The following is a 9,122-nucleotide window of genomic DNA, read 5'->3' on the forward strand; positions in this document are numbered from 1 at the left end:
CCCCAGGGAAACTGAGTCCCAGTCTCTGCGATCCTGCAGCCATCTCTCTTGCCACCCCTTCAGTCATATTATCTAGAGAATGAAAAGTCCCTCCCCCAACTGAAGCGGACTGGTAGAGGCCAGCAAAGGGTCTCTAAGAGACCTTAGACTTCCTAAGGGGCTAGAGAAGCAGCTGGGGAGATGAGCGGTTTCCCGGACAGCCTCTGACGGAAACGGAACAGCCACGACTGGAGGGAGACCAGGGACATTCCAGGATGACAAAAAAGACTGGAGTGCAAGGGCTTTTAGTGAACCTCACTATCCAGAGGGCAGCTTCCGAAGTATCCAGAGGTCTCATGAATAAGACGTACACACGCCTGTCATCCTAGCACTCTGGGAGGCTGAGGCAGGAGGATTGAAATTTCAACCTCAACATGGGCAACTGAGTGAGACCTTGTCTCAAAAAATTCTAAAAAGAGCTGGGGACGTGGTTTAGTGTGAAGGTTCTGGGTTCCATCCCCACTTAGAACTAACTGTAAAAGAGTCAAGGCTGAGGGCTGCATTTCTAGACTTCAAGGTGCCTCCTCACTCCCTGACCTGCAGAACTCAGGAGAGAGAGAAGATCTGGACCCCTACTACACACTTAGGACGTTGTGCACCAGCTACCTCAGCTGCAGTACACGGTAGGCCCTGACACTCTTCTCACTAAATGACCCCTGGCCTCCGCATCCTCTCCAGAACCCAAAACGAGACTCTTTGCCCCCTTTTGCAGAGGGGCAACTGCCGCTCAAAGTGGGGATCCCTCTTGACCAAGGTCACGGCGTAAAAGATGGGGGTCGGGGTTCGACCCCGCTTCAGGGTTGGGTTTGGGGCTGCTCCTCGATGCCGCCAGGTTTTGGGGAACACGGCGGCCACACCGAGGGGCGCTTCTTTCAAGCCCTAGGGTGGAGACCTAGTTTGCATCGTGCCCATTCCGCAAAAGGGGAAACTGAGGCGCGGGGAGGACAGCTACCCACCCAAGGCCACAGAGCCCGGGGGGATCTGTGGCGGTGGCTGGGAGCCCCGAGACCAACGAACAAGACGCAGGGAAGGTTCTGGCGGCGGAAAGGGGAGGGAGAGGAACCAGGGATAGGCCCGCAAGGTCACAGCTGGGCTCCCGCCCCGTGTGAGGGCGCGAAAGCCAAAGCTGGTCCTCACGAAGGGCCGGACGGGGTCCCACGCGTACGCCGGGACCGAAGGGACCGGCAGCCATTGCTGCGGGGCGTTCGGGGCCAGCGCGGCCCTCACCTGGGCCGAGAAGAGTAGAAACACCGCTCCGAGCCGCGTCAAAGCAGACGCCCCCATTCCTGCCGGTCCCGCCGCAGCCAACAGCGGAGGTTTCCCAGCAACGCCCCGGGGCGCCGCGTCGCGCAAGCGCTGCGCATGCGTACGGGGTCCGGGTCAAAGGGCGCTGCTTGGCGCCTGCGCAGAGAGGCGCCGGCGGCACGATGGCGGTGAGCGCGGGGTGTGACGTGGGGATAGGAGAGCGGAGGGGCTGGGGGGAGGATAGAGGGATGTGGGAGCCTGGGGACTGCTGACCGGGGGCGGGGAGGAGGTAGAGGGACTTGAAGACCGACTTAGGGCTGCAGAGCGGGGACATATCTAGGGGCCAGGGAGCTGCAGACCAGGAAGAAGGGGCACCATAGACCCGGGATGCTGCAGACAAAGGGTACAAGAGGACGTGGGGCCGAGGGGCTGCGGACTATGGGGACAGGGGCGATGTACCAGGGAGAGATAGGGGGCAGCAGACCAAGGAGGTCGTGGGAACCGGGGGACCCGACCCGTGAGACCTGGTGCCGGGGGGAATAGGGAGGGAGCCAGGACTGGGCCACGGTCCCCGTTTCATGTGTTCCGCTTTCCAGCAGGACAAAGAGAAGAAGAAGAAGGAGAGCATCTTGGATCTGTCCAAATATATTGACAAGACGATCCGGGTGAAGTTCCAGGGGGGCCGCGAAGGTGAGGCAACTCTCTCTTAAAGATACAAACAAAATAAGTAAGGGCAGCAGTGAGGGAGAGACTGCAGAGGTGCGGATGTTTGAGATGCTCAACAGGGACCACTCGGTGCCATCCTCCTATCGACCCTGGGAAGTAGGAACTGGTCTGCCTGTATTTCAGGTGGGGAAACTGAGGCAAGGATCGGGACCCAATGAAACTAGAGAGTTGTATTGTCTCTGCAGCTCCTCCTACCAGGGTTTGCCCCCGTTCCTCACTGATTTCTTGCTTCCTTTACGTTGGGTCTCTCCCTTGGTACTGCGGGACTGGGGCCAGGTGGTTCACTGAGCTGGGGTATAGCCTGTGCACTGCAAAGTGCTAAGCAGCATCCCTGGCCGCAGCCCACTCCATGCCAGGAACCACCCCCGGTCATGACAAGGCCATGTCCCCAGACATTTTACAGTGTCCACTGGGACACAGGATCACCCACAGATGGGAACCACTAACTATGTCCAATCTCTACTTAGTGGCCAGAGAAACTTGTTAAAAATGGAATCCTCTTAGCTGGAATGACACCAGCACTCTGGGAGGCTGAGACAAGAGGATGGCAAGTGTGAGCCCAGCCTGAGCAAATTAGCAGTTTAATGAGATGGTGTCTCGGGATTAAAAAGGGCTGGGAGGTAGTTCAGCTGGAGTACAAACAAAGGCCCTGGGTTCAGTCCGCAATACTGCAAGAAAAAAAAAAAATCAGCTTTCTCCTGTTTAAATTGTTCATGGCTCCCTAGTGTTCTGGGGTACAGTCCAAACCTTGTTTACCTTTAAATGGGGTGTTGAGCTCTTGACTATTGCATGTGTGAAGGCTCCTGAGGCTCAGAGGCGCCTGTCACCTTTGACAGTTTCATGCTCCTTGATGTGATGCCTGAGGCCGCGTCTGACTCTCCCGTGGAATCTAATGACAGAGGGTGGCTTTCAAGGCTGGGTGGTCTGGTGGTGAGTGCAGCAGCCTGTAGTGGCCCTGGCTCCAGACCACGTGGGTTAGGACCCGGGACTTCCGCACGCCAGCCGTGGGACTTGAATGTTTAGCCGCCGTTTCTAAACCTCGGGCCCCTCTTCCAGTTCACCAGTTGGCAGAACCCTGTTCCTTGGGGACATTCACTCCTGCCCTGGGGGCCCCTGTACATGACAGTTGGCCGCTGTGCCAGTGTGGGTTGAGCACACATGTTTTTGGTGGTACTGGGGATTGAAGCCAGGCCCTTCCCATTGAGCTAATTCCTAGCCCTTTTTATTTTTATTTTCTTATGTTGAGATAGGGTCTGGCTAAGTTGCTTAGGCCAAGCTCAAATTTGGGATCCTCCCGGCTCAGCCTTAGAGTGGTGGAAAGACGGGACCTGAATTCCAGCTGCAGAGTTTCACAGGATTTAAGCTCGGGAGCCACACCCACACTCAGGCCAGCGTTACCCAGCGTGTTCGCCCCTCCTGCAGACCTGCCTGTGGCCCTGGCCATGCCAAGCCCGAGTGGGTTCCTGCACTTGACACTGTCCATGAGCCCAGGAGACGCAGCACAGAGGGAGCCATGGAGCCAGGTGTGGACAGGCAACAAGTCCACGCCCGGAGGTGAAGGGATGGGCCAGGCGGTGGTGAATGTATTGAGGTCCACGCCCCAGACAGCCTCCATCTCCTCTCCCATTGTAGCCACAGACTGTATAGTCAAGCGTGGCTTGTATGTCGGTTCTCAGCCTAGTCCCTGCCTCGGGGGTGCAGGAGCACAGTGGTGGGCAGGTATGCATCCTGTGGGGCGAGTCCTAAAGAAGGGAGCTGGTAGCCCCCAGATGGTGGGTGGGGGTCCTGAAGGAGGCAGCTGGAGGATGAGAGGAGGTGAGGGAGGGCAACCTGGAAGCATCTGGGGTGCCCAGGGCAGGAAGTCACGTGCAGAGAGGTGGCTGAGCCACATCAAGCTCAGGCTCCTCCCTTCTCAGGCTGTCTCCCGATATGGGAGGTGCGGCACCTGGCCAAGGAGCCGTGATCTAGGGCAGTGAGGCCCCAGGAGCAGAGGAGCTCGGGAGAGAAGGGCACAGCGGCTACATGCAGGGACCTCTGTGTGACCAGTGAGGGGCATTTCTCCAGGAGCCACAGAGGATCCCTCATTCATCAGGAACCCTGCTAGGCCCTGGGTTCCACAGGGCACCAGATAGCGGAGGCCCCAGAGCCCGAGGTAGAAACCAGGTGCGCCTGGCCCTACACACACACAGGAGACAAAACCCACCCAGGGCCTCGTGCACCTGGGCAAGTGTTCTGCTGCTGAGTGGCAGCCCCAGCCCCTGGCTACTTTGTAATTGAGGTGAAATTCATACAACATAAAATTAATCACTTTTAAGTATATTATTCCGCAGCATTGTCAGCTCAGTGGCAGCCACCACTACTGTCCATGTCTAGAACTTTCTTTCTCATCTCTCAAATTGAAACTATTCCCATTAGGTACTAAGTCCTGTCCCCGCCCCAGCAACTTCCTGCCACTTCCAGTCCACTTCCTGCCTCTGGGTTCACCTGTCCTGGGTGTTTCCTGACCACAGTGTCCTCCAGGTCCGTCCACACTGTGACAAGTGTTAGCTTTTTATTCCTTTTCTAATATTGTTTTTAATTGACACGCGATCCTTATCCTGAGTTACCGGGTCTGTGTGATACCTTGACCGTGAGTACAGTGTGTGGTGAGCAGGCTGGGGTCATTAGCGTGTCTGTCACCTCACATCTACAGTTCCCTTGATGGAGACAGTCCAAGTCCGCCAGCTATTCTGAAATATACAATACGTCATTGTCACCCGTCGTCATGCTGCTGAGCCTCAGAGCTTGCAACTGTGACTTTGTAGCCCTCTTCTGTCCCCTCCTTCCCTCCTGCCGGCAGCCAAGCATTCCGGCCTCAGTACACACCGCGGCCTCTTTTGGAATAGCTTGCAAGCTGAAAAAGGTTTTGACCATTTTTCATTCTTTCTTTTCCTTTGTTTTTCTGAAGGGTTTTGCTATATAGTCCAGGCTGGCCTTGAACTCACTATGTATCCCATGGTGGCCCTGAACTCTCGGTGATCTTCCTGCCTCAGTCTCCCAAGTGCTAGTTTTATAGGCATGCACCACCATGCCCAGCTTGGTTTTTACAGTTTTTAAATCATTAAAGAAAGCCTAAAGAAGATCTCGTGTCAGCCCTCACGTGTCAGTGTCTACACATAAAGGTGTTTTTTTTGTTTGGTTGGTTTTTGTTTTTGTTTTTGTTTTGGTACCAGGGATCAAACTCAGGATCTTGCACTTGCAAGGCAGGCACGGTGCCACTGGGCTAAATCCTTGGCCCCATGTAAAGTTTTTTTTCTCCACATAAAGTTTTATTGGCATACAGCCCTCTGCACTGATGTATTCTCCACATCTGCCTCACACCACCAAGGCACAACCCAGTAACGAGACCCCAGGTGTCCTGTGGAGCCCAATACACTGCCCATCAGGCCTCTGCAGAAGACATTTGGTGACCATGTTCAGGCATCCAGCCCTGCAGGGGCCCCCTCGAGTGCCCCTGTCCTGGGGATGGATGCTGATCTCACTCCCCACCTTCGGTTTCTCTCTCTTCCTGGTGCTTTCTCCAAGCCAGTGGAATCCTGAAGGGCTTCGACCCATTGCTCAACCTGGTGCTGGACGGGACCATCGAGTACATGCGAGGTGAGCGGGCCCCCCTTGGTCCTCCAGCCCCTTCCCCTGCCTCCAGAGGGTGTGGGGGTTCCTGTGATCCCACCCTGGTCCTGGGCCACTGGCATAGCCAAAGAGCGCCCCCTCTAGGACTCAGAAGTGCAGCCCTGTCCACCAGAAATCTCCTTGACCTTTCTTTTCACACCTGTACTAGAAATGGAACTCGGGGTCCTTCACACTGAGCTGCATCCCTAGCTCTTTTTATTTATTTACTTATTTTTAAATTGATTTTTTATTTTTGGTTGTTTTGGAGACAGGGTCTCACTGTGTCCTTGAGACTGACCTGGAACCGAGGCTCTGGTCCCCGGGTCTCTGGTTCATGTGGCTGGGACAGGCTGTGCTCTCCCAGGGATTTCAGCGTCTGATTTCACCACAGGTGTGGGACCTGGTGGGGCGTGACGCTTGGTTGCCACCCCAGGGCAGCACCTTGCCCTGTGCTTCCAGCTGGGTCTGTCTGGTTCCCGGGCCGGCCTGGCCCCCTGGACAGCCACCTCTTCCAGCCTAAGGGTCCTTGGGAAAACACAGGAGCTACCTGGGGCCCGCAGTGGTGGCCACTGAGCCCCCTCTTGCAGAGCCGGCACATGTCAGCAGCCACAGCACCCCTGTGCTCTGGTGTCACCCTGGTCACCACTGTGCCTCACGGGGAGGCAAGAGTTTGGGGGATGGCGCTGTGTCCCGAACCACGTCAGGGCTCCAGTGTCACACTGTAGGCCACCTGGTCCTCGCCGCTTCCCAGCTTTTCGTCACAGTGACAGATTTTTAATTGCCTACGACCTCACAAGAGCCCGGCTCCAGCATGCTGTCCCTCATCATGGGATAGTGTCACTGATGATGGGGTGAGCGATGGCCATCAGGGATCCTGGGGATCTCCGAGTCCTAGAGTCCAGGTTCTGTCACGTCCGCCCCCTGCACATGGCTGTGGTCCTGGAGAGCCTGTCTGCTGAGGTTCCCGAGACCTCAGTGAGCTCAGGAGCCGAGGCGCCACTCTGAGCCCTGGTGTGTCCCGCAGACCCCGACGACCAGTACAAGCTGACAGAGGACACGCGGCAGCTGGGCCTGGTGGTGTGCCGTGGCACGTCGGTGGTGCTCATCTGCCCGCAGGACGGCATGGAAGCCATCCCCAACCCCTTCATCCAGCAGCAGGATGCCTAGCCGGCTTCAGGCTCGGGGCACAGCGGCTGCCTTTTTGTATAGGTTGAATTATTGTTTTCTTAATAAAACTGCAAACCCCAAGCATTCCCACCCTGGCTCTTGCTTCCCCAGCCTGCTCCCCAGGGAGAGTGGGTCTCCCCAGGACTCGGTTCAGCCCCACGCACCCCAGGTTTGTTGAGCACCAGCCATAATCAGCTGGAAGCAGGAAAGAGTTTCTGGGGTGGCCCAGGCGGGCCCAGGAGGGGACTTGGCCCAGCTGACCCCGCCCCACATCCCCTGCCCCACGCACCACTGGGCTCTGTCACCTTAAGCCAGCTCCCCGTCACTCCCACACAGCCAGGTTCCTGCCTGGCATGGGCCCCACCGAGATCTTCCCACGGCCCTTCCCGGCTCCTCAGCTCCTCCTGAGGCCAGAGCCCCCCGAGGGAACAGGTGTGTCTGGTCCTCACAGAAGGCTGGCAGGACAGAAGGCTCTCACTTCCGACTGTGCCAGGGGCTTTGGGGTGGTATGAGGGTTGTCCAGGCAGGAGCCTGGTCTTGACCCGGACCTCAGCAGAGGACACAGAAGCAGGCTGGGTGGGAAGGGAGCTCCACCCCAGGGCCTGGGTAAACTGAAACCTAAGGGCTCCAGGCTTATCGAAGGCATCTGGGTCCTGATCCCTCCCCGCCCCTCTGCCATCTGGCCTGGCCCTGCCTCGGCTCCTTATCGGAGGCCTCATGGAGGGGGATTATCCACGGGTGTCACAGCCCCAAGGAAGGGCAGCCTCACCGTGACATTCAACCGAGCAAGCCTCCCACCCCACACCCCTTTCACAGTGGGGAACCAGGGCCAAAGGAGAGGAGCCACACCACAGAGGGACCAAGAACCAGGGCAACAGAGCTGGCCGCCCCTGGAGTCCACACCCTGACCCCTGGCTCCCTGCCCTGGGGTGGCAGCAGCTCGAGCAGCCTGGAGACCCTGCCTCCTGGGGAGAAAGCAGGAACTTTCCATCTTTGGAGCCTGGGGACAACAAACAGTCAAGGGGGACCCCAGCTTTTCCCACAGAGACGCAAGGCTTGTTCCTGTGCCCTTCAAAACAGCCCCCCAGGGCCAGAGATGTAATTCAGTAGAACCACGCCTGCCTGGCACGTGTAAGGTCCTGAGTTCGATTCCTGGTACCAAAAAAAACCAAAAATAGCCTCCAGACTGTGCTGCACCTACTCCATTACCCTCCAGCCGGGCAAGGATGTCAAAAGCCATCCTCTGCACCACGTCCTCAGCTCCCACCTCCTCCCACCAACAGCTGTGAGGTGTAGGGTGAGTGTCCCAGCCTCTCCGGGCCAACTCAGGCTCAGGAGGAGACACAGAATATCCTATTCACAATGGATGACCCTCTGCCTAAGAGCACCAAGCCCTGTGCCCAAGTCCAAAGACAATCCGGATGGCATGAGACCCAGACAGAGGGACTAAGGCCGCACTCCTCAGCAATGGGCCTAAAATGAGCCACGTGTGGTGGCTTATGCCTGTCATCCCACCACGCTGGGAGGCTGAGGCAGGAGGATCACAAGTTTCAGCCCAGCCTAGGCAACCCAGTAACTCGGGAAGATTTCTCTCAAAATAAACAAAAAGGGGAGGCGGGGTAGCACAGTGGTAGAGGATCTGCCCAGCACAAGCGAGGTCCTGGGTTCAAACTCCACTACTGCAAAAAATATTTTTTATGCCACTACATTTGGGGAATGTTTGTTATGTGGGGGCAGAAGATCAAGAAACTTCCTGATAGAAGGCTGTGGCAGATTACCAAGGGGTGGGGCAAGTGTAGCAAAATAAAATGTGCAGTATAATGTCAGTTATTCCATTCACTGAAGACAATGATTTCTGAAGGATTGTATTTTTCTATGCATTTAAATGTGCCAGGGAAAGATCTAGAAGGGTCCAGCCCCACTGGGAGTAAAGATTCTGGTCAAGGGAGTGTTAGCCAGCTCTGAAAGTTTTAATATTTTAAAAGGAGAAATTTAATTTTAATGCTTTACTTTTAATATTACATTGAAAATGTAATATTTTACAAGGAGTCAGCGAAGAGAAAGGAAGGAGAGAGATTTAGACAAGGAGAGGCAGGAGGGGGCAGGAGGGAAAGGAGGGCACTGAGTGACACCGGATCCCCTAGCTCTCCTGCCCTCTGGCCCCACTATAAGTCCCTGCCCACCCTCTCCCCCAGCCTGCGCCTTGCCGACCACAACGACGGGAGGTCGCCCCCTGACCCCAGCCCGGATCCCCCACTTCCAGCTCCCCGCCCGCGGCCCACACCGCCCCCCCCCAC

At 56.6% G+C, this 9,122-nt stretch overlaps 2 protein-coding genes across 8 annotated transcripts in view; one reads left to right on the forward strand and one right to left on the reverse strand.

Moving 5' to 3' along the window:
- The window catches only part of Sppl2b (signal peptide peptidase like 2B), an 11,914-nt gene extending 10,501 nt beyond the window's left edge, over positions 1 to 1,413 (reverse strand). For 5 of the 6 annotated variants that reach the window (XM_010634875.1, XM_010634874.1, XM_010634879.2 and 2 more), the window contains exon 1: positions 1,267 to 1,413. In XM_010634875.1, the coding sequence (XP_010633177.1) occupies positions 1,267 to 1,323 (57 nt within the window). In that variant the 5' untranslated portion in view covers positions 1,324 to 1,413. The remainder of the gene's footprint in view (positions 1 to 1,266) is intronic. The other variant, XM_033759450.1, reaches the window with a different exon arrangement.
- Positions 1,414 to 1,417: 4 nt separating this feature from the next.
- Lsm7 (LSM7 homolog, U6 small nuclear RNA and mRNA degradation associated) lies at positions 1,418 to 6,933 on the forward strand. 2 transcript variants are annotated; one of them, XM_010634881.3, is made up of 4 exons: positions 1,418 to 1,472; positions 1,884 to 1,974; positions 5,575 to 5,646; positions 6,683 to 6,933. In XM_010634881.3, the coding sequence occupies exons 1-4, from the start codon at positions 1,467 to 1,469 to the stop codon at positions 6,823 to 6,825; spliced, it is 312 nt and encodes a 103-aa protein (XP_010633183.1). In that variant the 5' UTR covers positions 1,418 to 1,466; the 3' UTR covers positions 6,826 to 6,933. The 2 variants fall into 2 exon arrangements, with proteins under 2 accessions (XP_010633183.1, XP_010633182.1); XM_010634880.3 differs by having other exon boundaries at positions 1,419 to 1,472; positions 1,881 to 1,974.
- Positions 6,934 to 9,122: the final 2,189 nt, after the last annotated feature.

Source organism: Fukomys damarensis, unplaced genomic scaffold (assembly GCF_012274545.1).
Source record: "Fukomys damarensis isolate Sample0158 unplaced genomic scaffold, DMR_v1.0_HiC HiC_scaffold_37, whole genome shotgun sequence".
Taxonomy (NCBI): Eukaryota; Metazoa; Chordata; class Mammalia; order Rodentia; family Bathyergidae; genus Fukomys; species Fukomys damarensis.

Excerpts from the sequence above, each read along its gene's own strand:
- Lsm7 (XM_010634880.3), top strand. Across the intron at positions 1,975-5,574 it reads GTTCCAGGGGGGCCGCGAAG|CCAGTGGAATCCTGAAGGGC; the intron begins GTGAGGCAACTC and ends GCTTTCTCCAAG. Across the intron at positions 5,647-6,682 it reads GACCATCGAGTACATGCGAG|ACCCCGACGACCAGTACAAG; the intron begins GTGAGCGGGCCC and ends TGTGTCCCGCAG.